Source organism: Podarcis bocagei (assembly GCF_964188305.1).
Source record: "Podarcis bocagei genome assembly, chromosome: 1".
Taxonomy (NCBI): domain Eukaryota; kingdom Metazoa; phylum Chordata; class Lepidosauria; order Squamata; family Lacertidae; genus Podarcis; species Podarcis bocagei.
Window position 1 is genome coordinate 6290087 of NC_138125.1, and position 24920 is coordinate 6315006.

The 24920-nt window shown below is 45.7% G+C and overlaps 1 protein-coding gene and 1 long non-coding RNA gene across 3 annotated transcripts in view; one reads left to right on the top strand and one right to left on the bottom strand.

Moving 5' to 3' along the window:
• LOC308587474 overlaps positions 1 to 24920 on the top strand; it is a 306756-nt gene that overhangs the window by 25507 nt on the left and 256329 nt on the right. The window lies entirely within an intron of this gene.
• DLGAP5 (DLG associated protein 5) lies at positions 665 to 23005 on the bottom strand. The gene is made up of 19 exons (XM_081191800.1): positions 22903 to 23005; positions 19335 to 19581; positions 18503 to 18723; positions 16885 to 16965; positions 15360 to 15447; positions 14850 to 14954; positions 13451 to 13524; positions 12753 to 13039; positions 11962 to 12098; positions 11018 to 11147; positions 9476 to 9561; positions 9125 to 9285; positions 8664 to 8759; positions 6366 to 6585; positions 5429 to 5630; positions 4278 to 4338; positions 3920 to 4169; positions 3100 to 3149; positions 665 to 902 (listed from the first exon to the last, which is right to left on the bottom strand). Exons 2-19 carry the CDS (start codon positions 19564 to 19566, stop codon positions 801 to 803), a joined length of 2583 nt encoding a protein of 860 aa, XP_081047926.1. The 5' UTR covers positions 19567 to 19581; positions 22903 to 23005; the 3' UTR covers positions 665 to 800.

Genomic DNA, 24920 nt, shown 5'->3' on the forward strand with positions numbered 1-24920 from the left:
ACCGGGGTCCTTTAAGTGGTGCTCACCAAACTTAACATTATCATGCTTATTAAATTTGTGTTCAGCCTTTCATCTGTAGAATCCCAGGGCAGTTCATAACATAATCACCTCGCCCCAACAGCGTTCAGTCTTGCCGGCATACCGCGGGCAAAAAAACCTCCCAAACAATACTGCTTTTATTTGGACTAGAGCAAACTCTGCTGTGGACCCTTTTGTGGACCCCAGGTGTATGTGTACCAAACTTTGGGAAACTGGCCCGGAGGATGGGCAGGGTTCGTTTTACAGCCTCTTGTGGTTCTGTAAGAGGAAGTTATCTTCCTCCCTAGAAGTGGAGGTGAAAGGCAAAGGAAGGCATAATCCTGTGAACAGCATGTCCTCCAATTGAATCTGGCAAATCACAGCATAAACTAGGTTAAAAAGCAACAACCCACAGAGCTTTCTTATTCACATGAATGGTGCAGGTCACAGCACTCACATTTTCCTGGCCCAGATTAGCACAGAATACACCCCACCCAGTTTGTTACAATACAGGACAGGTCTGAGCTGAAACAGAAATTGATCCAGAACTGTTTTGGGGGAAATCTTAGTTGATTTTGGGAGGGAAGAGGGATTATGGATGAGGAAAGATGTTAAAGTACCCACATAGATGATACTGAAAGGCAACTCAGAAGACACAGACCAAACTTTAATAAACATTTAATAGGAGTACTTAAAAACAGAAAAAACACAGTAAATTTCCTTTTACCCACTCCCCTCACCCACCCCGGTTTGTAAAATCAATCTTATTCTGCCCCTTCTAATTAAGTAAGTGGAGAGAAAACAATGAGGTCGTTGCTTGGGTTGGCCACAAATTTCTCCGCCTGGTTCCTCGGAGTGACGAAAAGGCTTTCATCCAGGCTGGGCTGTGGGGAACAAATAAGGAAGGTTATATAATATAATATAATATAGACAGGAAAGCAGTAAATAAATCATGTCCATGGAAATCAGGTGCATGTTGCACACTGCTGAAAAATTCAAACTTTTGGAAGGAGGCTAGAAATCTGCTCTCCTGCTTTAGAAAAAAACTTTATGGCAGCAAAAGCAGTTTGACAGCATAATGTGTCAGCATCGCCCTTGAGCCAGTGCCACTAACTGGACTCATCCACTTCAGCCCCGACTGGGATAGGCGCGCTGGGTAGCACTTCCAGAGACCACCTTCTGCACAGGAACAGGTCAAAGTGCTGTGGACTCACAGCTTAGAGTTGTCAGCACCGGATTCACTCCCACAAGAAGACAGTCGTTGCACAGCAGAGTATAGCAGAGTATAAATGACTCGGAGAGCAGCTCTGTAGAATATCTTCCTTTATTCTATCTACAACTATTATACAACTATATACAGAGCTAAATGAGTCTAAGCATAAATGAATGCTGAACCGCACTGAGTGTCTGCAGCTGCTCTTAGCAGCAACCTTATCTAAACACACAATCTCTCTCTAACACTCAGTCTCTCTCTCCGACACACTGACTGACTGACTCTTTGATGTGGTGCTGGAGCAGAATAAGTAGAGAGCAGAACACGCCTCCTCCTCTCTGGAGAATCAGCAGACTCCTCAGGAGATTCTTGGATATGGGAGGGGTGAAATCTCCTCATAATGGACTCTCTCAGAAAGTGATGAGCTCTCCATCATTCAAAGTTTTTAAGCAGAGGCTAGATGGTCACCTGGTTCTTTAACTGATTCCTACACTGCAAGGGGTTAACTCCTTTCGGTCCCTTTCCAACTCTACAATTCTATGACCTGCACTTCCCCTCTTATTTCAAGACAGAATATACATTCATCTGCCTCCTCTCAATAATAGCCAAGTGATAAAAGACTGACAAGTGCTTTCACAAACAGCATCCAAGCTCTTTTCATTGCTGTGTGCCTTACACCCACTTCACACTTGCATGCATGCATGCAATGAACAGCTTTCTTAGCAGAAGTGACTCAGAAGCTTCTTGCTTAACAGCAACTGCCTCCAGGGCTTTCAAAAAAGTGACCTAACCGGTTGGCGCAGCAAACAGCCTAAAAGGGAGATCAAGGATCCTCCCACCAAATTTAGAGATACCATCTGACAGATAGATAGTTATCATAAACTGTAGTGTTACAGTTGCTTGTCATAAGCAGAAGTAGTTCCCGTGTGGATTAGAACGTAATACACTGAATTGCCTCATTGCCCAGCCTTAAGAGAAGTTAGTTACCCTAACTTTCCCCCTAGGCTTTTGATCTGCCAAAGTAATGAAGGTGACAAGGCTGAGCGATATATCATTGTATTGTTCAAAACTGGTTTGAAGTCCAGATTGTGATATCGGTTTCATAACTTTTGACCTGGCAATATATTGTGAATCGTGTGTGCATGCACGTGCTATGCAAAAATTACAATGCGGGGAAAACTGTGAAACTGCATTTCCTTAACATTCCGCACCCCACCCCTCATCCCCTATTGTTGAATTTAGATTGTAGGCTGCTTTGGGGCAGGGACCTGCCCATTTGTTCTAATGAAGCTGTCAAATGCTTTTCAAATAAAGAGTCAAGAAGCTGGATAGAATGCCATCCAGAGAAATTTTCACTCTGAGAAAAAGATCCGGTGAGGAGATGTGTTCATGCTCAGTTGCTCTGACGAGCCCATGGCTGCACTTTCCTAATAATCTATGTCCATTTGTTACTGTTTTCTAAGGAGTTGGGGTTTTTTTTTTGGGGGGGGAGGTGAAAGAGAAAGGGCTTCTTGACATAAGCCTGATTTCATTGCACCAGACAGCTGGAGTCCTTTGCAACTCAATGCAGCCTCCTTATGGCACATCATAATCTGCATTATGCTTAATCTCCATGTAGAAGACTAGGGGTTTTTTTACTCTAAAATAATGTTTAAAAATGGGGTCGTCTTATACACGGGGGTCATCTTCCCCCATTTTCATAAATTTGAGTCCCCCAAAATAAGGGGTGTTATACACAGAAGAATATGCTATATATATTTAACAGGAAACCATGGCATCAGATTCGTCGCAGTAATTGGAGAAATGTTACAGTTGCTAGTCTTTAGAAGTCCACCCAACCCAATTAGCTCCTTTTCAAACAAACATACCTGGAGTTCAAGCACTGCAGCTTCGCTGGAGAAGTCACCGAGAAGAGAACCTGGAAAATAAGGATATATTTCCGGTGGGCTTTTTAACCTAACTTAGGTCTGGTTCAGTAATATGTAGGAGAGGGTTTCTAGTGGGCTGTGTCAATAAGGTTTGAGGATACACATCTCGTTACCAAGTACCTATGGTTCATGAATGACAACAGGGTCTCCCCACTGTCGGAATGCAACCCCTGCACAAATGGGGAGTTGCCTGTAACAAACAGGAAATATTTTCATTTCAAGATATAGTAGTCAAACACAAGGAAGTGTCAGCAGGGTGAGAATATAGGAGCAACGAGACACCCACCCCCAATGCTTAACATGTGAACTTGGAGGTCTGCCACACTGTTCACAATGAGACTTCCTTTTCCTGAAAAACAAGCCTGGGGTGGCAGCCTAAAGGTTCTGGGCCAGAATGAACAAACCCTGTTAGCCCTTGCAAGGTCTAGAGCGAGTGGGGTTCCCCCTCGTCTCCCACGGGCCCCCATATTGGCTCAGTGGGGTTAAGAGAGCCTCCAAACAGCATTTGTTACAGGCCTGTGCTCAATTCCTCCTTCCATCTACAGCTTAAAGCAGCTGATCACGCAGGCTGTACCCCCATAGAAGATTATGCCACAATGCATTTTTTAGTCTTTAAAGTGCACCAAAAACACAATGTGGTGAGTGAGATACAAGCAGCTCCTTGAATTCAAATTCCGAACTGTTCACGTCATCACAGAATAATACATGGACCTCAGCCAGAGGTTCTTCCCGCTGCCTAAAAAGCCCCATGGAAATCTACCTGTTTGACATTCTGGAGTGGGCAGCTCTTTAGCCTGGGAGCAGGTTCCTTCAGGCTGGGAATCCTCCTTGGGGCTCCATGAAAGAACATCCTGTTCGCCCAGATCTGCAATCGTCTGTTTCACCTCTTCTGCAGCTTCTGGAACTTCTATTTTATCAATGGAACCTTCCAGGCCCTGAGAATCGGTAGAAATCAAGTCATCCATATCACACAAGGGTGATCCGCTGTCACAAGTGGTTGTTTGTATATCCTAAGAGTTCAGGAAGGAAGAGAGAGAGATTTCAAGGAGCAGAATGAGAAGGGGGCCATTCTGAACTTTCAGGACAGGCACACATTCAACATAGACGATACAACTTACAGCAGCTTCTTTCGCCATGTCTTCTGCTGCAGCACAGGGTTCCTCCGCAGCTTGGATGTCACTGGGGGGAGACCACACGTGTTCATCATCAGTCAGAAACTTGCATGTTAGGTTTTTAAAACGTTCATCTTGGGGGAAGGTGTGCATGGTGTGAATGACAGCTGACAAGGGCAGCCCAAATTCTCCCTCTCAGTTTACGTCCAAGATACTGGACGAACAATTACAAGGGCAAAGTTTACAGCGTGAATTAGCACAGAGAAGCACTTGTCTGAAATGAACAGCTGCTTCTCCCAGGCAAATATGCCAGCAGCAGGATCCCACCCCCTGCCCCAATTGCATCTTTCCTGCAGCTGGAACAAAATGTTACAAAGCTGTGTTCAGCACTGGAAGAGACTGAGGTGACAGAGCTGTACCCGTGGCCAACAAAAACTGGGTTATGCATTTTTGCCGGAGGGAACTGAGATGGGAGAGGAAGGCAGCGCGTTTTTAAGTTGTGCTCTCCGCAAGGGCATTTTCAGCACGAGTTAAAATGAACAGCTTCCAATGACAATTCAACTCCAAGCCATACAACCAATCATCTGGCACAGGGAAAAGAAGGCAGAGGTCTGGAGCAGAGCGCTGTGGTGCAGGAAGAGAGCAGGTCTTGGTTGTGCCCCAAGAGGTGGCAAAAGCAAATGAGGGTTTCAACTTTGGTGTTCCAATCCTCTAGCTCAGTGTGGATTGCACCCAGCAGCTGCAACTAAACTGCTCAACAGCACCAGCCTTCATAAACCTTGGGGGCTGAATGGAGCCTCTATTCACCAAGACAGAATACTGTGGTGGGGACAAATGGAAAGCGGACCCGTTTCATGCTTTGTGTGTGAACACCCAAAATAATTTTTGCCATTTACTGTGCAAAACGCTGTGTTTTCCTTGTCCAGGGAAGGGGGAGGCTGTGGCCCGATGATGCTGGACTACAGTTCCCATCATCCCTGACTGTTGATCACATTGGTGGGAGCTGTAGGTCAGCCATATCCGGAGGTCCACAGATTCCTGACCCCGGAAAAGATCTGGAAATAGCCACTGACGAGGTGATTCATCTGGATCTCACTAACACAGACAGTGATTTCTGCACCAGCCGAAAAGGGCTCACATTCCGGCCAAAAGCATACCATTGTTCAGAAATGCAGCAGAGGTCAGTTCTGGCAGGTTCCAACACCGCACTCGGATCCGGAGGAGGAGGAATGGCGTTGGACGTGGTTGGCGTGCCTAGCCTTACAACACAGGTATCTGCACAGCTCTGAAGCAGGGCCCTGTTGGCAGATCTTGGAGTCATCCGCCTGGAAGTCCTGCTTGTAGATTGAGGAGTCCTGCCTGTGCGGTGGAGAGAGGAGGAATAAGTCAATGGATATTCTATTAGGATGTCATGCATGTCAATAGAAAATCTGAATTCTTCAGAATTGCCCTGTGTCCTGAAACATATAGAAACTGCTTAAATCTGACATAGGGGATGGCGGAAGATTGGCTCCAGTCTCCCTTCCTGTTTGGACTGGTGTGCCAGCTGTGTCCACTCAGAAAACTAGGAGATGGCTCCCACCATTCATACCCTGAAAACTTCTCAATGGGATTGCTGAAGAATATCCTTTGTATGTAAATACCCTGGAAAATGAGCTAGGAACTTTAACAGGTACAGAGTACAGAGTGAAATCCTCACTGGCTACGGGGCCCAATTAAAGGAGAGGTCTTAAACCAAAGAACTGAGTCTTCGCACTTTTGGAGTTGTTTCAATAAACCTTTGTGCTGTGTGGTGGGTGTGTATGTCTATGGAGAACAGGAAGAACACACACTGCCTCTTAGCTCACAGTATGTATAACCAAAACATTTGGTCTGGGGTAGAGGCTGGGGAGATAAATTCATGGTTCCCCTACCTACTATTCCTTTTCTAAAGAGAGACCTGCTTCACCATCACCTCCATGCTCCTCATTCCCAGTAACTGAGTAAGGCATGCTCACTAGAAGCGCACTAGACTTCCAGAGGTGCCCCCTGCAGCAAAGAAGCTTCCCTTTCACGCCCAAATTCACTCACAGAAGGAACTGCTCCAACACTGACCTGGGAAGGGCCTGGGTGATTCAATTTTGAAAAACCCTCCATCGAACGTCACTTTCTCCACTTCCTTTGGGGTTTCTTGAACTGCAACTTCCACCATCAGCCCTTCTGCTTTCATCCTGTTCTTCACGGCTGCCTTTATCGCTGCAAGGCGCTTTCGGGCTGCTCTTCTTTCAACAGAGCCACCCCCTGCTTTGGTTGCCCTTTGAGGGGCTGCCTTCTTCTGAAAGACCAAAGGCAGGACAGCATTTTCTCCCCACCTTCTAAGAGCTCAGACAGAAAACTGGCACAGTGCAGGACCCTTCAGCCTTCCGGATGTAGATAAATTACCCGCACCCCTGCCGTGCTTGCTGGGGCTAGTGGGAGATGAATTTAAGCAACACGTGAAGAACTAAAGATTCCCCATGCCTCCCACAGCAGCCAGGGAAGTGCCAATTCAAATCTCAGCCAAAGCCTGAAACCAGACTGGCCTGAATCCAGGAATGTCTATAGCTGCTCCGCCACAACCCTCTCAATTATCTACCACAGAAAGGAAGCATTTGTGACCAGGCAACAGTTGCTACAAATCTGCTGCGTCCAGACCTGGCTTTTTCAGTAATGGTTGCAGCTTAAGTCCTGCAAACTTATGATTGCAAACTTTGGAACTAGCTGGCACAGTGACTTTAAAGGTAAAGGGACCCCTGACCATTAGGTCCAGTCATGGCCGACTCTAGGGTTGCGGCGCTCATCTCGCTTTATTGGCCAAGGGAGCTTCCAGGTCATGTAGCCAGCATGACTAAGCCGTTTCTGGCGAACCAGAGCAGCGCATGGAAATGCCGTTTACCTTCCCGCCGGAGTGGTACCTATTTATCTACTTGCACTTTGACGTGCTTTCAAACTGCTAGGTTGGCAAGAGCAGGGACCGAACAACGGGAGCTCACCCCGTCATGGGGATTCAAACCGCCGACTTTCTGATCGGCAAGTCCTAGGCTCTGTGGTTTAACCCACAGTGCCACCCGTGTCCTACAGTAACTTTAGGGCTAGCCAAATACAGCTGGCCTATTATCCTGTGGGACCAAACTTCACCAACCTGAGGACCTCCAAATGTTTCAGACTACAACTCCCATTAGCCTGTGCCAGCCCAGCTGTGCTGACAGGGGCTGATGAGAGTTGTAGTTCCAAAATATTTGCAGGGCCCCCAGGTTGACAAAAGTTCCACTGGGATATAGAGCCCTCTAGTGGTGAACTATAGAATGACATGGACTCCACTCACTACGGAAACAGCAAAATCGCTGGTTAGATTAACAGAATTGTTGGAAGGGACCCCAAGTGTGATCTAGTTCAACCCCCTGCAATGCAGGAATTAAAGCTAAAAGTGTGCAGATGGAACCCTGACTTTTTCTCCTAAAGGCACTCTTTGATTTACTTCTCTAGAACACATTTCAAGCAATCAGTGTACTTCACACTATCTCCGATGAAAAAGAAGAGTTTGGATTTGATATCCCGCCTTTCACTCCCTTTAAGGAGTCTCAGAGCGGCTAACATTCTCCTTTCCCTTCCTCCCCCACAACAAACACTCTGTGAGGTGAGTGGGGCTGAGAGACTTCAGAGAAGTGTGACTGGCCCAAGGTCACCCAGCAGCTGCATGTGGAGGAGCGGGGAAGCGAACCCGGTTCCCCAGATTACGAGACTACCGCTCTTAACCACTACACCACACTGGCTCTCCTGAAGGTTGACCAGTGTTATTACCACCACCGCATACTGAGAGCAGGGGGCTTGCCAAAGGCCATGACCTGGAGGTTGCAAGTCTTACAGATCACTCTTACTTAGCAAGCATCTCTCTCTGGCACCTTCTACTATTTGAACTGTGTGTTTGCGCACAAATTCAAAGAACCGCACAGGGCTCCCCCTCCCGACTCTGGTCAGAGTGCCCAGTCTCCCACCCTGCCCTGTTGGTCAGCAAGGGGGTGATGGGTGTGAGGATGGGGGATGGCATGGGCCACTTTTTGGTCGGACGAAACAAAAACATGATCCCCAATGAGCTTACAAACCAAAATACAGCACAAAGGATACATGGGTCAGCGATGTGAGTGCAGTCTGTGATTGTTTCAGTCGCAGCTGCTGAGGCTACGTGACAGTTACCCTAGAGAGAAAAGGTTGGTTTCCTGCCTAGAGGCCTAGTGAAGATCTACTCCAAAAAGTGAGAGAAGTATTTGTGGGGGTTTTTTTAGCAACCTCCTGGAGTTGCTTTGGGAAAGTCTGTCTTTTGGTAATCCTGTTAGACTGACACCCCAAGAGCAGAATTACAGAAGCCTCTCATACCTTGAGGGGTCTCTTGGCCTGGACATCGTCTGCCATTTGCCATCCATTCTCCTGGAGTTTCCTCAAGTTCTCAAATTTTTTCTTTACGTCTTCTACCTATATTCAGAAAACCAAAAGCAATGAGAAACAACGACGGTAGGACTAACCAGCTCAATTAGTCTTATTTATTAAACTGATTAATGTTGCTTGTTACTTAAAAGGTTCCCAAGTGACTTAAATTTAAAACTTCACTTGGCTGCATTCTTTGAAAAACAAGACAAAGAGCCCTTAATGCCCAAGAAATTTACAGGGTAAAAGACAAAGGGTTAAACGTGCAGAAATCATGAAACAGCTTCCCAAAGCTGATTTGCACACAATGCAAGTGGGAAGGATAAATGTCCTGTATTGAAGTTGTGGGATGACAATGCGCTCTTGAAGAACCACCTGAATATGAGACAAGCTTTAAAAAACAGAGATCTTACTTGGAAGTTCACCATATCCCAGAATCCATCCAGATCATCACAGGTTGTTTCCTTTTCTCCGCGTCTGAACTCACAGTTATCCACCAGCCCTTCAAACTGCTTGAATCTCTCAGCTATCAGCAGCCTGGTTTGCCCAACAGTGGTACGGACAAGATCTTTGGCTGTGGAAATGAATATTTCATTATGTATAATAAAGTGTTTGATGAGACATTTAAGAAGCCTAATTCGTACAAATCTCGCTTGTGTAGCTTGGGAGTGTCAAGGCCAAAGTCACTCGGGCCAACAGACTCGAGCAAACTGTTCCATCCAGGACAGCAATTTTGCAACTCCTCCTTCAGCTTCTTCACTTACCATCCTCTGGAATATCCGCCTCAGCTGCTCCATCCCACTCAAGGCAATGTGATGCCAGTCTCTCCGCCTCGCACCGAAGGAGGTTTCTTTAAAAGAGAAGCACACAGACAGAATGAGTACAGTCATAAAAGGTAAAGGGACCCCTGACCATTAGGTCCAGTCGTGACCGACTCTGGGGTTGAGCGCTCATCTCTCTCTATAGGCTGAGGGAGCCGGCGTTTGTCCGCAGACAGCTTCCGAGTTATGTGGCCAGCATGACTAAGCTGCTTCTGGTGAACCAGAGCGGCACACAGAAATGCCGTTTACCTTCCCGCTGGAGCAGTACCTATTTATCTACTTGCACTTTGATGTGCTTTCGAGCTGCTAAGTTGGCAGGAGCAGGGACCGAGCAACGGGAGCTCACCCCGTCACTGGGACCTTCTGATCGGCAAATCCTAAGCTCTGTGGTTTAACCCACAGCACCACCCGCGTCCCTGAGTACAGTCATACCTCGCGTTAAATGTGCTTCAGGCTGAGCATTTTCAAGTTTCGCTCCGCAGCGACCCGGAAGTAATGGAGCGCGTTACATCCGGGTTTCGCTGCTCACACAGACGCTCAAAATGATGTCACGCACATGCAGCAAAACTTGACCCGCCCTCCAGAACGGATCCCATTTGCACCCAGAGGTACCACTGTACGTGGCAATACTGGAGACAGGGTGGGCTTCACACAAACTTTGCTCCAATTCCCAGCCCTTTAAAGTAATTTGCATTTCCATTCCACCCTTCAGCAGCAGAGCTTCAGGTGGCATCCATAGGGGTTCCCCGCTTCTTCCTCACAATGTGCCCTGCGTTGGAGGTTTCACCGAAAGAGGGTGACTGCCTTGAAGTCATCCCGGGAGTTGTGTGTCCAGTCTTGCCAGGCCCTGGCCCAACAAACCATCCACAACATCACACATGACCTTGGTCTCTCAGCCTAACCAACCTTACATGATTGTTGTGAGGATAAAATGGTCCTCAAAAGCTTATTTACCATTTGAGGCCCCGCTAGTATGACTGCATTAAATTCCGTTATAGATATTGCTGCATATATTGAGTATTGTACTAACGACGGACAGCATAAAATGGTTTTAAGGAAATAATAACGATAAATCTGGGAGAGAGGTAATCTCCTTGGATGATTAATAAGTTCTCATGCTGTTCTATTAAGTCGTAAAACATCTGTGGAGGGCTTTCCCAATGCCAACTGAGCCAACCCCTCCATTTAAGAGTTCAGATGTGTTTGAGGTGTCAATGGGCTCTGAGCTGAGTGAGAAGGAAAGTGTGCCAGATTAATGGGCTAAAAATGAGCTTTAGAGACAGTGCAGCTCAAAGGGAAGAGGGCAGCTAACTAAAATGTATTTTACTGGGTCAGGCATTTTGCTCTGCAGTTACTTTGATGGCAAAGTGAATCTCATACAAAGCAGAGGGACTACCCATCAAGAGAGTGTTCCGTCAGCCAGTGTTCTCTTCAGTCACGCTCCCAAGTGCATCAGTCTGGACCCCTCCGCCCTTTTGTACAAACCTGAAATAGGGCACATTGTGTTGTGGCTCTCCAACTGGGTCGGATGAATCGCTTGCTGGCAGATCCACTTTCTGTGGACTGATCTGCTTTGCAAAGGGAGTCACATCCATTGTTTCTTTAGTTACACATTCTGAAAGATGAAGGATATTTTTACAGAGAAAACTGCAGAACACTGTAAAAAGTACAGGAAAAAAATCATGCCGCAATATAACTCTGTCAGTCCGCCTGGTTGAACGAATTGCCTGCCTTTTGACGACTTATCAAGTTTAAACTTATACTGTATATCCATAAAACCGTAATACAGTGGTACCTCGGGTTAAGAACTTAATTCATTCCAGAAGTCCGTTCTTAACCTGAAATTGTTCTTAACCTGAGGTACCACTTTAGCTAATGGGGCTTCCCGCTGCTGCTGTGCTGCTGCCACGCAATTTCTGTTCTTATCCTGGGGCAAAGTTCTTAACCCGAGGTACTATTTCTCGGTTAGCACATTCTGTAACCTGAAGTGTCTGTAACCTGAATAGGTGCTATTGGAGGATAGAGGAAGTTGCAACAACTTACAATTCAAGACTGTATCACTCTCCAGTCTCAGCCGCAATGATAAATCAACTTGAGCTTCAGTCCACTAAATGGCACAATCTTAAAAGTAGGTTTAGCATTTTAATTGTGTTTTACGAAGTATTTCGGGTGGACATCACATGAACAGCATGCAATTCCTGTTCCTAAATTTGAGACTTTCATTAGCTGCTTTGAAAGCCTTGTGGTGCTATGAAGCAGGAAAGCCTTACAACAAGCCTATAAGCCAGGTTGGCATTGCAGGTGGAGGGGTTGGGAGAAGGGCAACTTGACTAGGACCAGTTGTGAGTTCAAAGTGGAATATGGGACTTTTGGCTGAAAGTTAGCAACTGTGCTACAAAAGCGCTCTCCCCCCACCCCACCAGACCCACCTGTGTCAGCATCTGGAAATTCAAGTACAGATGGATGTTCCTGAAGATCTGCCTTTGTCATTCCTGGGCTAGAGACCTTCTGTTTAAGCCCACAGTCCTGTGGCAAAGCTTCCAGAGCACCTTCTCCAGGGACATGGCTAGGAAAAATAATAATTTACTTGGCATTATGTTTTACATGTATGTTTTAATGCATTTTTAATCTTTTGTTGGAAGCCACCTAGAGCGGCTGGGGAAACCCAGCCAGATGGGCAGGGTAAATATATTATTATTAATTATTATTATTAGGCAAGCATCTGAATTGACAGAACATTAAAGCATTTAAGCAGTTTAAGTTCCATTAATGACATAGCACAGAAACTCTCCTGCAAGGGAAGGAATGGGGGGGGGGCTGCTTCTCTTACATGGCATTTTGACTGGGTCAAGGCAGTGCACTCATTTGCCACAGCTACTTCAAAATAAACAGCAGGCAGCTTTCCACTGATGTTTTTAATGAAGTCAGGCTTGCAAATATTCAGATCACTCAGGAAATCTGAACACTGGATCTGAGCCTTCAGAATATTGGCCTGAGCCAAGGTGTCAACTCTAAAGGACTTCCCAGATCTCATGGTTCTATCAAATGATGCACATCAAGAGTGGCTAAAGTCCACAGCAATTCATAGTAAAACCTTCGGAGCTGGAAGTACCAATTTTTAATTTCTAAAAAGGACAAGTTTTGCCGAAGTCAGAGAGATGTTACAAAAACATTAGGGCAACTCCTTATCTCATCAGAGGACCCTATGGTAGCCCATTACCTGGTGGTCTCTGCAGGGCTCCAGCAAAGATTGGGCGACAGGAATACATCTGCCTTGGAAGGGGACATTGGCTTGACTTTGTAGGCGGTCAAACCCTCCAGAGGCTTGAACACAAAATTCTGAGGGGCAAACGAGCGCTCTCTCCTTTGTGGTGCAGGAGCCAGGATGATAGGGGCTGGAAGGTTTTCTTTCTCCAGGTTTCCTTTCTTCAGCTTTGCGGCTGTAGCCATAGGGATTTGGGAGATCAGAGGCTCCACTGAATGATTCTCTTTCATGCCACTCAACACCTGTAACAGGACATAAAGGTTTTTTTTTGTTTTTCTTGAATGATATGGACTTTTCTCAGCCAGTAAGGAGCAGACAACATGTCACCCTAAATGCATTGTAAGGGCGACACACACACACACACACACACACACACACACACACACACACACACTCTTTCCATCATCATAACACTTCTAGAAATATGCATGCAGATAGGAGAACTAGAAAAGCAAATAACATTGGAAATGTTGGCTAATGGGAAGCGAAGTCCATTGACGTATGGAGAGCCACCCAGTCCCCAAACCCTGCTCAAGATTCTTAATCTTTCCCCCATTACATGTTGATAACAGCAATCTAACAAACAGGGCTGTAGAGATTATTGATATGAAGGTTGCAGTGTCTGAAACACTAGGAAAAGCCAAGACACTTACTGTTGCCTTTGCATTTCTGACCCCTCTCTGCTGCTGCTTGCTGTTACTTGCTTCCCTTTTCTGCGGCGGAAAACCTAAAACAAGAACAGCTGCAAGGTTCTGAAAAGCTCATCAAAACAAGGAAGGACAAGTCAGAGAAGTTTCTCAAAAGCTTTCTATGGGGACACATCCCAGATATTTGAGAAGGGCAGTTGTAGTGAAGAAGCAAAGCATTGTGGGGAGACCAAAAAGGCCAAAGGATTTATGGGGAATGCGTTCTTGTTGCTTTAAGTGGAGACTTGCTGTCTATGGGAGTGAGAATCCTTATCGTGGGCATCTGCAAAAAGAAACTCTCCAAGTGATTAGTGGTATTCTAGCACCTGGTACTTAACAAAGCTGTTTGGGTGTGAATGAGTTATCAACCCTAATCACTCTGAGAATGGGTATCTGGTGAGTCTCTGAAAATAAGGAGGAACCTTTTGATCCAAGTTCCTGAGAATTAACAAGCTCAGCTGTCCCAAGTTAAGTTATTAGTCAATTAGCTGACCACTGGTGAATTTAAACATCATCAAGAATTTTGATTGGATGGGAGTTCTGTTTCCAAGTGAGTTTTAGAAATAAAGACTCTGAGAAAGTAGCCGGGGTGCACTCTGCAACCCGCCCCTCTGTCAGCTTACCACCTTGCTGATAGTCGTCCTGCCTGTGGGTCTTTGTAATGAAGATCTTTTCTGTCTTTGAGATGCAGATTCCATTGAGGACTTTGAAATTACACTAACTTTGCCTTTGTTCTCATTTGTAAGTATGTTAACTAGCTATACTTTACCACCTTATTGTTTTCTGTTTGAACTGTATAAGAGAATGTGCCTACTTTTAAAAGTATGTTTAAACCTGTCTTTTTTAAATAAATTTTAAAAAGAGAACTTTCCTTGTCCTGTGTGCCATTCTGGGGGGAAGTCTGAGTCCAGAAGCCTGACCAATCAGTTTCGCACTACCTGTTGAATTTCTGCCTGTATTTTTTGTGAAAGTAACTTGCAGGGCAGGGCAGCCGGTAACTAGGAAGCATAACTTTCTCCCTTGAGTTAAATTTTCTGGTGCCCTGGTACAAGGGAGTGGTGGCAGCAACTACCCTTTTGATGCGTTTTGTCCTATAAAAACCTGAACCTGACCCAGCTGGATGGTAAGGACAGGTGAGGGATGGGCGCGTGGCCGGAGCATTACTACAGCAGTAATATTTAGAGCGCTGCTTCCAGTCAGTGTACAGACTATTGAGCTAGATGGACCAACGGCTGACTCAGTATGAGGCAGCCTCCTATGTTCCTGGAGGAAAAAAACATGTTGAAAGTTCAATTTGGGCCAAGAAGAATATGCATTGCTTGACTGTTTCACTCCCCAATCCACAGCTATTTACTACCTCACTCACCTGCGCTCACAGCAGGCCGAGATATCTGTGGTATTTTGGTCAGAGCAGCAGCGGTGGCCCTTGTAGCTCTTCTAGCAGCAGTTGTGGAAGTTGAAGGCTGAACCCCTGAAGGTGGGGGGGAGAGAAAGAGATGATGTGTGCTCCTTAAAACATTTCACATTCTGGATGCAAGACGTCAACAGCACAACCTACTCAGAATCAAGTCCCACTGCGTTTTAGCAGAGGCTGTACGTGGCATTAATTCACAGAAGACCTGATAACTGGACAGGACCTGCCGTGGGAGCCAATAGATTTCTGTGCGTGGCTGTTGGGAGTCACACTCATACGATTAACAAATGCAACCAATTCCAACTGCAGCCACATTGCTTTGCATGTCCAGGAGTTCAATGGAAGACTTGAACTCAGAGCTCCAGGAGCAGTGCTTTCGCACTACGCTATCCAGAAACTCACACATATAGTAGCCCCAAAAGGTCTGGGGCAATCCTGCAGTGTTTGGATGACGATGCATACCTTTCCTCTCTTTGGAGGGTTTGTCTACGTAGATCTGCCTCTGGTTATGCTGAGCTGTTTGCGGAGTGGAGCCCTTGCTAGGTACCATCTAGAGAGAGAAATGGAGTCAGGGTTTCATAAATGCTTAACTTTGTTACTGTGAGACAGACACACACACAAAAGGAGAGAGAGAGAGAGAGAGAGAGAGAGAGAGAGAGAGAGAGAGAGAGAGAGAGAGAGAGAGACACCACCGGGATGAAATTTACGGCATGTAATGCCTTAAGAGAAAATATTATGAAAATGATATATAGGTGGTACATGACCCCAGTCAAGCTTGCAAAAATTTATCATTTGCCCGACAATAAAAGTTGGAAATGTAAAGAAACTGAAGGTACATTCTTTCACCTTTGGTGGACGTGCCCAAGGATTAAGGCTTTCTGGGAGATGATTTATAATGAAATGAAAAGGGTATTTAAATATACCTTTCTGAAGAAACCAGAGGCCTTTCTCCTGGGCATGGTCGGCCAATTGGTGTCAAAGAAGGATAGAACTTTCTTTTTGTATGCAACGACAGCAGCAAGAATACTTATTGCAAAGTATTGGAAGATGCAAGATTTGCCCACTTTGGAAGAATGGCAGATGAAGCTGATTGACTGTATGGAACTGGCGGGAATGACTGGCAGAATCTGTGACCAGGGAGAAGAGTCGGCAGAAGAAGACTGGAAAAAATTTAAGGACTATTTGCAAAAATACTGTAAAATTAAGGAATGTTGAATGATGTTGGATTGAAATTAAGTGGTTTCAAGCTGTAATGGTAAAAGGAATATGATAAAATGGTTTTCTTTTTGTAAGCAAGAATTTAAAGTTATAATAATCTAAGATGTTGGAGAGAAAATAAGGTGTTTTCTTTTTCTTTTTTTAAGCTGTAATGCTTTGAGATAAGGATTTGCTGTATAAATAATTTGAACTGGATATACAAGAAGGGGAGGTATGAGGAGGTCGGGGAAATATGTTATGAGAAAATAAGTTGTGAAATTTATGTGTTTTTAATGTTTTTATGTTTGCTTTTTTCTTTTTCTTTGTAAAAAATTGGAAACTCTAATAAATTTTTTTTTTTTTTAAAAAGAGAGAGACAGAGAGAGAGTTTACCATCCATTTACTTCTACAGGGCCTTCCTTTAATTCCCAATAAGACAATTACCTCAGTTATATGAACCTTACATCTATTTTTGCAAATAAACCCACTTGCAAATATTCTGGCCAAACATATATAGGTAGATTAGGATTTACTTTGCCATTATTAAATTTTTATAAGGGCTCAAATTAACATAAAACATTTGCAAAGCTACAAACTTTTTGAGTTGGCTATGACCCTTAATTTCAAGCTGCAAACACATAACACACAAACCTAACCCCATATGGAAAAATAAATAACAACACCAACAATAAAGACTACCTACCCCTGGTTTATTACCAAGCTGCCATAGTTCTAGCAGCTCATTTTTCTGTTCAAACCACATGTAAAAGAATAAAAATGTAAGACAAACCACTGATTGCGGTGGTCTAGCTGGTGGTCTGATTGATTCTTGCAATTGGTTCTTCACCTTTGACCTTGTTAACCGCGTTTCCTAGGAATACCCAACAGATAGAGTAAGCACACATCACCCCCAGAAACACACATTTCCTACTAAATTTTAAACCAATAAAATTTATTTTTAAATAAAAAAACCTGTATTTGCACCTCCTAACCAGAGTAGCCAACCATATGAAAGAATGGCCAGGCTGTCCAAAATCAGTGACCATAATCAGGTATCCTGACAGACACGAAAAAAGCAACTCTCAAATTTATGTGACAGACCACCACCTTCTATGATGTATGCATGATGCTTTTAGGGTGGTCTCTACTGAAGGGGTTGGACAATTTCAAAAGTCTTTAAAGGTTCCTGCACACTTTATTCTTGGTCTCTCTTACCTCCTTACCAGGAGAGGAGGGAGCTTTGTTGGAACAGAAAAATAGAGACTTGCCTTGCTTTCACTGCATCCTGCCTCCATCCATTTGTCTCTGATGGATTATGGACTTAGGGGACTCAGAACCTTGGGGAGTTGGGCAGCAAAAGCCACCCCCCCCCATTCTTCTATAACATACCTATCGGCATACCTCTGTGACCAGCAAACCCCAGGGCAAACCCCATGCTCAAATTTGTTCTTACAAGGTACATTTATCTACTTTGAGGTGAAAACCTGTGTACACAGTACCGTTTACCCTACACCCAGTGCGCTCAAACTGCCAGTTTGGGAAGTGGTATACACACAATGTTAGCTACACTCCAGATCTATCCTGTCATTTCCTTTGAAATATTGTGCTTTGATGCACTCCCCTCCCCCCTAAAAAAACCACCAGTTTTCAAACTGAAAGAATGGCCTAGTTGTGCTTAAAGCCAGTAATGTGTGCACAGCCCAAGTCACATTAGAAGGTTGCATGCATACAGTGGTGCCCCGCAAGACGGAAAACCCGCTAGACGAAAGGGTTTTCCGTTTTGGAGGTGCTTCGCAAAACGAATTTCCTATGGGCTTGCTTCGCAAGACGAAAATGTCTTGCAAGTTCCTGCGGAGTTTTTTTCCTTTTTCCCAAGCCGCTAAACAGCTGATCCTAAGCCGCTAAACAGCTGATCCGCTAAGCCGCTAAACTGCTAATGGGCTTGCTTCGCAAGACGAAAAAACCGCAAGACGAAGAGACTCACGGAACGGATTCTTTTCGTCTTGCAAGGCACCACTGTATCTTATTTTTTCCCTGATCAAAGCGCTTGAAATGAGAACTTATGTACTTTCCTTATCCTGCTTCAGGGGACAATCTTATTCAAAACAGCCTACCCTGGCAAACGCCTGCTCTGAAGGCCCTTGACTTTAATAATGGAACACAAGTGACTGTCAGCACCACAATTACACATAACACACATCAATTATTAGAGTGCCCATTGTGAATCAGGCTGATTCCTTCCTTCCTTAACCACTACCCACCAATCCCTTTTTTTCTGGTCCACGTAAGGCATACCACCCCTCCAAAATCAGAACCTATTTCAAACTATAATATTCAACTCTGGTTTGGACAAACTAGGGCAACCCAACAACATGGAAAAGAAACACAGGAGAGTTAAGTACACGTACCACACTTGCTGCTTTTGTTACAGTCTCCCTTGGCTTGCTGAGCACCGGTATATTTGATGGTTTTGAAAGGAAGCCAGCTGCCTCTGGTTTGAATTGCCCACATTTAAATACAGGCTTTCTCTGCTCTTTTAACTTCCGTAGTTCTTTCTCAGCTTTGTAACGCTGTAGCATTTCCAAACGCTCCTGTTCGCGAGACTTAGCTGAAGCACTTGATTTCTGGCCTACATGGAAAACAAAAATAACTTTAGATCCCATCAGAATAACTTCAGAGGAATTAACAGTCCAATCACATCTGTGTTTACATCAAAACATCTCGTGGATTTCAATATGATTTACTTCCAAAAGGGACCTAAATTGGAGACAGCCATATTCATCTACCTATCCACTATTACCCCAAGGTCTCATTCCTGGTCATTCATTGTCATTTCAGTCCAGAGGATAAAATATGCAAAATTAGTATTATCTGCCACTACATGAATCACTTTACACTTGTTTACATTGAATTGCACCTGTCATTTTGTTGCCTGTTCACCCACTTTCAAGATATCTTTTTGGAGCTCTTCACAATCTTTTTGTTTTAACCACTCTGATAAATAATCTACTATCATCAGCAAATGAACCTCTCCCACTGTTCACCTCTAACTTAACATCTTAACATTTGGGTGCCTTAGGAATTCTGGGGTGGGTGACGTCTGAACTTGGTCATTTATCAGTTTCTGTTTTGTTAATAAGGCCTCTGTAGCACATTAACTTTGTAGGTGTAGGAAATTCTACAATGACAGAGTCTAAAAATCAGTGCTTTGTCAAAGACGAGTTGCAAGTCTTTACTTACTTGACTTTGTGCTGCTCCTTAGGAAGTATCCTTCACCTGACTCCTCCAGCAGTGAAGGCTCACCATTTCTTGATGCCTGTGCGTTGACATCAATGAGTCCAAACTGCCTGCCTTTATTAAATTCCTTGTGTCTGCTCTCCTTTTGGGAAATGGACTTTCGGTGGGCAAGTTTTGTCTTCAAGGCCTCCGTACTTAGGTCCTTTCTGTACCGAGCAGCAAAAGTGGAAGCCATCCTGCTGTTTTCTACCTGTGAAGTGAGAAAGATTATAGGCTATGGATGCCCGCCCTTTTGTGGCACCCTACTTCACAACAGTAGTGATGTATGGAAGTGAGAGGTGGACCATGAAGAAGGCTGATCGCCGAAGAATTGATACTTTTGAATTATGGTGCTGGAGGAGACTCTGGAGTCCCATGGACTGCAAGATCAAACATATCCATTCTGAAGGAAATCAGCCCTGAGTGCTCACTGGAAGGACAGATCGTGAAGCTGAGGCTCCAAGACTTTGGCCACCTCATGAGAAGAGAAGACTCCCCGGAAAAGACCCTGATGCTGGGAAAGATTGAGGGCACAAGGAGAAGGGGACGACAGAGGACGAGATGGTTGGACAGTGTTCTCGAAGCTGGGAAAGATGGAGGGCACAAGGAGAAGGGGACGGCAGAGGACGAGATGGTTGGACAGTGTTCTCGAAGCTACCAGCATGAGTTTGACTAAACTGCGGGAGGCAGTGGAAGACAGGAGTGCCTGGCGTGCTCTGGTCCAGACACAACTAAACAACAACAACATATATAGGGTGCCTACATTCTGGACTGGTTGCATGGCAATTACTTTGATAAAATACATATTTTGTTATGTGCAAATGGCTTGAGACACCTATTAGGTCCATAAGTTACCATATAGCCTATATTCAACACAAAAACAGGGACAATTTGTTGTTGACAAAGGACAGCTGGAGATATAAAGGGCCCCATTACCTTCAGTAGCTTAGGGCCCTAATCCAGCCCTGCCCCAGACATCCCATTAACAGTGGGGTTTTTAATTTTTACTAATTTAAAAGCTGATATCATCAAGTAAAGATTCCAAGCAATATCAGGAATAACTTGATGATAGTAGGAGCTGTTTGACTGGAAAAGAGGTGGTGGACTCCCCTTCCTTGGAGGTTTTTAAGCAGAGGTTGGGTAGCCACACTTGCACAACAGACTTCTGCCTATGCAAACAGGACCTCCCATGTGCAGATACACACTTCCCAGGTGTCTCCTTGGCAGGCAGAGTTGGAAGACCCTCTGGAGAAGTTTGGGGTGGGATGCTCATGGGGCTGGCAGGGAGAAGACAGGAAAGCAAAGTCTGTCACATCCGCTGCCAGGACAAAGATCTTGCCCTAGAGGTTTTTTGGACTGCCCTCCAGTTCACTTACATTGACAAGCTACTTGCTTTGATGCGAACATAGGTAAATGGTATTGCAACAAAACACTGTTTAAAAGTACTATAGGACCTACCCACATGATGCTGACCCAAACGTACACTAACACTATGCAGTAGAACCAAAGAACATTAGCCCATCTCTCTCCCCTCCCTTTTCCTCCAATTACATGATGTCTATGGCAACAGTGCCTCATACTGAACGAAGTGTGAAAAAGACCACAGATTGAAAATGAAGACACAAAGTGTACATGTTTGTTACTTTCCATTACAGATTTTCTTCTGTTACAAAGCAAACTTTAAAAAATGAAACTGAGTCAGACATTCCCCCCCCACCCCCGTTAGTACAAGGTACTGCCTGCTTTAGGAAATCAGCCCTGAGTGCTCACTGGAAGGACAGATCCTGAAGCTGAGGCTCCAAGACTTTGGCCACCTCATGAGAAGAGAAGACTCCCTGGAAAGACCCTGATGTTGGGAAAGATGGAGGGCACAAGGAGAAGGGGACGCCAGAGGACGAGATGGTGGGACAGTGTTCTCGAAGCTACGAACATGAGTTTGACCAAACTGCGGGAGGCAGTGGAAGACAGGAGGGCCTGGCGTGCTCTGGCCCAGAGGTTCACAAAGAGGCGGACACGGCTAAACAACAAAAACAACAACAAATGCCTACTTTGCCTGCAATAGGAGTCTTGTATAGCTCAATATACAAGAAGAGCGTAGTCCAGCATCCAGTTCTCACAGGGGACAATGAGGTGCCCCAATGCGGAACCCTCAAGCAGGATTTGAGCGCAACAGCACCTTTCCCCACTTGCAATTCCTTGTAAATCGACCAGACAGAGAAAACTACAATATCCCTGCATGCAGAGGAAGTGGCTACTTGAGGATGTGCAATCAGGAAGAATGTAATGCTATGAAACAGCATCCTGATGCAGGGGTCAGCAAACCTTTTCAGCAGGGGGCCAGTCCACTGTCCCTCAGACCTTGTGGGGGGCCAGACTATAGTTTGAAAAAAAGATGAACGAATTTCTATGCTCCACAAATAACCCAGAGGTGCATTTTAAGTAAAAGGACACATTCTACTCATGGAAAAACATGCTGATTCCTGAACCGTCCACGGGCCGGATTTAGAAGGCGATTGGGCCAGATCTGGCCCCTAGTTTGCCTACCCATGTCCTGAGATATTTGGATGGGGGTGGTTTGCAAATTTAACACATAGTAGTAAGTTCCTTATGTATGGAAGTGAGAGCTGGACCATAAAGAAGGCTGATTGCCGAAGAATAGATGCTTTTGAATTCTGGTGCTGGAGGAGACTCTGGAGACTCCCATAGACTGCAAGAAGATCCAACCGATCCATTCTGAAGGAAATCAGCCCTGAGTGCTCACTAGAAGGACAGATCCTGAAGCTGAGGCTCCAATACTTTGGCCACCTCATGAGAAGAGAAGACTCCCTGGAAAAGACCCTGATGTTGGGAAAGATGGAGGGCACAAGGAGAAGGGGATGACAGAGGACGAGATGGTGGGACAGTGTTCTCGAAGCTACCAGCATGAGTTTGACCAAACTGCGGGAGGCAGTGGAAGACAGGAGGGCCTGGCGTGCTCTGGTCCAGGGGGTCACGAAGAGGCAGACACGACTAAACAACAAGAACAAGTAAGTTTTCTGCTGCAGGATCAGGCCAAAGGGGGCCCAGCATCTAGATCTCACAGTGGCCGACCAGGTACCCCAGTTGGGAATCCCACTTGTGGTTCCCACCAACCGGCACCCACAAGCATTTGCTTCCTCCCACCTGCGGAGGCAGAGCAGAGCCTTCGTGGCCATTGACTCCAATGGGTCTACTCCGAAAAGGACTGGCATCGCAGGCCACCTAATATCCCGGAATTATTCAGAGGACAGCGCGCTCGTTGGAGAGCAGCCGCGATAGCAGCCTCCGCGAATCTACTTAGCCCTAGCCGTCCAAGTAGGCGGCTATCTTGTGGCAGGGAGTTCCGCAGACACGCTCCGCGAAGGAGGACTAACGTTCGGCCGAAGCTTCCCCACTCATAAGACGACGAACGAACCGCCGAGGGACCGGTCCTCCCCCCCCCCTCAGTCCCTTCTCTCACCCCCCCCCCATTTATGGGGCCTTCTCATTCCCCACGGCCGCCCGCTCAACTCACCAAACGCGGCCTACCGGCTCCAGCGTCGACCCCCGAACCGCCTTTCGGCTCTCCTCAGATTCAAATATTATAGTCCCCGCCGCTGATTGGTCTCCGGAGTCAGAATGCAGGCCGCCCATTGGCTGCTTTGCCCACCAATTGGAGGCTCGCTTGCTCAAGCGCGCTTTGGTGGGGGGTGGAAACAACAACGTCGGCCCCGCCTTCTTCTTTCGGGCCGCGTCTCTCTTTTCCACGCCCTCCGCCGCACTCCAGGGCCACTGATTGGCCCGAAGTGGAGAATTCCGTCACTCGCTCTTTCATTGGCTCCGAAGCGGATAACTCAGCCACTCGTTCTTTCATTGGCTGGCTTCTTCCTTTCAGAGAGCCGCTAGCATAGAGGTAGGTAGAATGTAGAGTCACACGCATATTAGGAACTGGCGGGACTCGATGCTCCTGGAAACTCCAGGAATTCGATGTTCTTTTTTAAAACGTAGCTTCTACTGCAACCGGCAAGCAAGCAACAGAATTTCTGTTGTGTCCCCCCCCTAAATCAGGTCTTATTTATTTAATGTGAAAAGAGACAAACATTGATTCTATTTTTTAAAGAATTTTAAATCGTAGAATAATAGAACTGGAAAACGTACCAAGGGTCATCTAGTCCAACCCTGTGCAATAAGGATTCTTATTGCATGGATTCATGCAGGAATTATACATGACAAATGGCCACCCAACCTCTGCTTAAAAACCTCCAAGGAAGGGGAGTCCACCACCTCTTTTCCAGTCAAACAGCTCTTACTATAATCAAGTTATTCCTGATATTACTTGGAATCTTTACTTGATGATATCAGCTTTTAAATTAATCAGTAAAAATTAAAAACCCCACTGTAAATGGGATGTCTGGGGCAGGGCTGGATTTAGGCTCTAAGCTACTGAATGTAATGGGGCCCTTTATATCTCCAGCTGTCCTTTGTCAACAACAAATTGTCGCTGTCTTTTGTGTTGAATATATGCTATATGGTATTTGATGGACCTAATAGGTATCTCAAGCCATTTGACATAAGATTGTTATCAAAGTAATTGCCATGCAACCAGTCCATGCAGAATGTAGGCACCCTATATATGTTGTTGTTTAGTCGTTTAGTCGTGTCCGACTCTTCGTGACCCCCTGGACCAGAGCACGCCAGGCACTCCTGTCTTCCACTGCCTCCCCCAGTTTGGTCAAACTCATGCTGGTAGCTTCGAGAACACTGTCCAACCATCCTCGTCCTCAGCCGTCCCCTTCTCCTTGTGCCCTCCATCTTTCCCAACATCAAGGTCTTATCCAGGGAGTCTTCTCTGGTGTACTGGAGCCTCAGCCTCAGGATCGTTCCACCAGTGAGCACCCAGGGCTGACCTCCCCAAGAATGGATAGGTTGAATCTTCTTGCAGTCCATGGGACTCTCAAGAGTCTCCTCCAGCACCATAATTCAAAAGCATCAATTCTTCTGCGATCACCCTATATATAGAAATGAGCAAGTGATATTTTACGGCGCAGGCTAGCAGGCAGGGCCCATGACTTCCATCATAGGAGCCTACACAACACAAAACACTCTTGTTGTATGTAGGTTTTATTTCATTGTTTTTTTATCTTATATTTTGGAAATGTACATCCAGTTTTGTTTTCCTTTCAATTTGGGGGGGGAGAGAGATAGAGTGGGGCCCTAAGCCATAGCTTGTTTAGTAAAGGGACCCCTGACCATTAGGTCCAGTCATGACCAACTCTGGGGTTGCGGTGCTCATCTCACTTTACTGGCTGAGGGAGCTGGCATACAGCTTCCGGGTCATGTGGCCAGCATGACTAAGCCGCTTCTGGCGAACCAGAGCAGCGCACGGAAACGCCGTTTACCTTCCCGCCAGAGCGGTACCTATTTACCTACTTGCACTTTGACGTGCTTTCAAACTACTAGGTTGGCCGGAGCAGGCTTATATGTAAATCCGGCACTGGCCTGGGGGGGTTAGTGGAAGGCTGGTGCCTTTGGTGGGGGCACATCATGTTCCTG

What these genes read in the sequence shown, in the direction of transcription:
- DLGAP5 (XM_081191800.1), bottom strand. Translation starts at nt 19,566, where the DNA reads ATGGCTTCCACTTTTGCTGCTCGGTACAGAAAGGACCTAAGTACGGAG. An exon ending in ATTTCCAGATGCTGACACAG is followed by an intron (nt 11,148 to 11,961) that starts GTGGGTCTGGTG and finishes TTCATCTTTCAG; the next exon opens with AATGTGTAACTAAAGAAACA. An exon ending in CACAATGTGCCCTATTTCAG is followed by an intron (nt 9,562 to 11,017) that starts GTTTGTACAAAA and finishes TCTCTTTTAAAG; the next exon opens with AAACCTCCTTCGGTGCGAGG.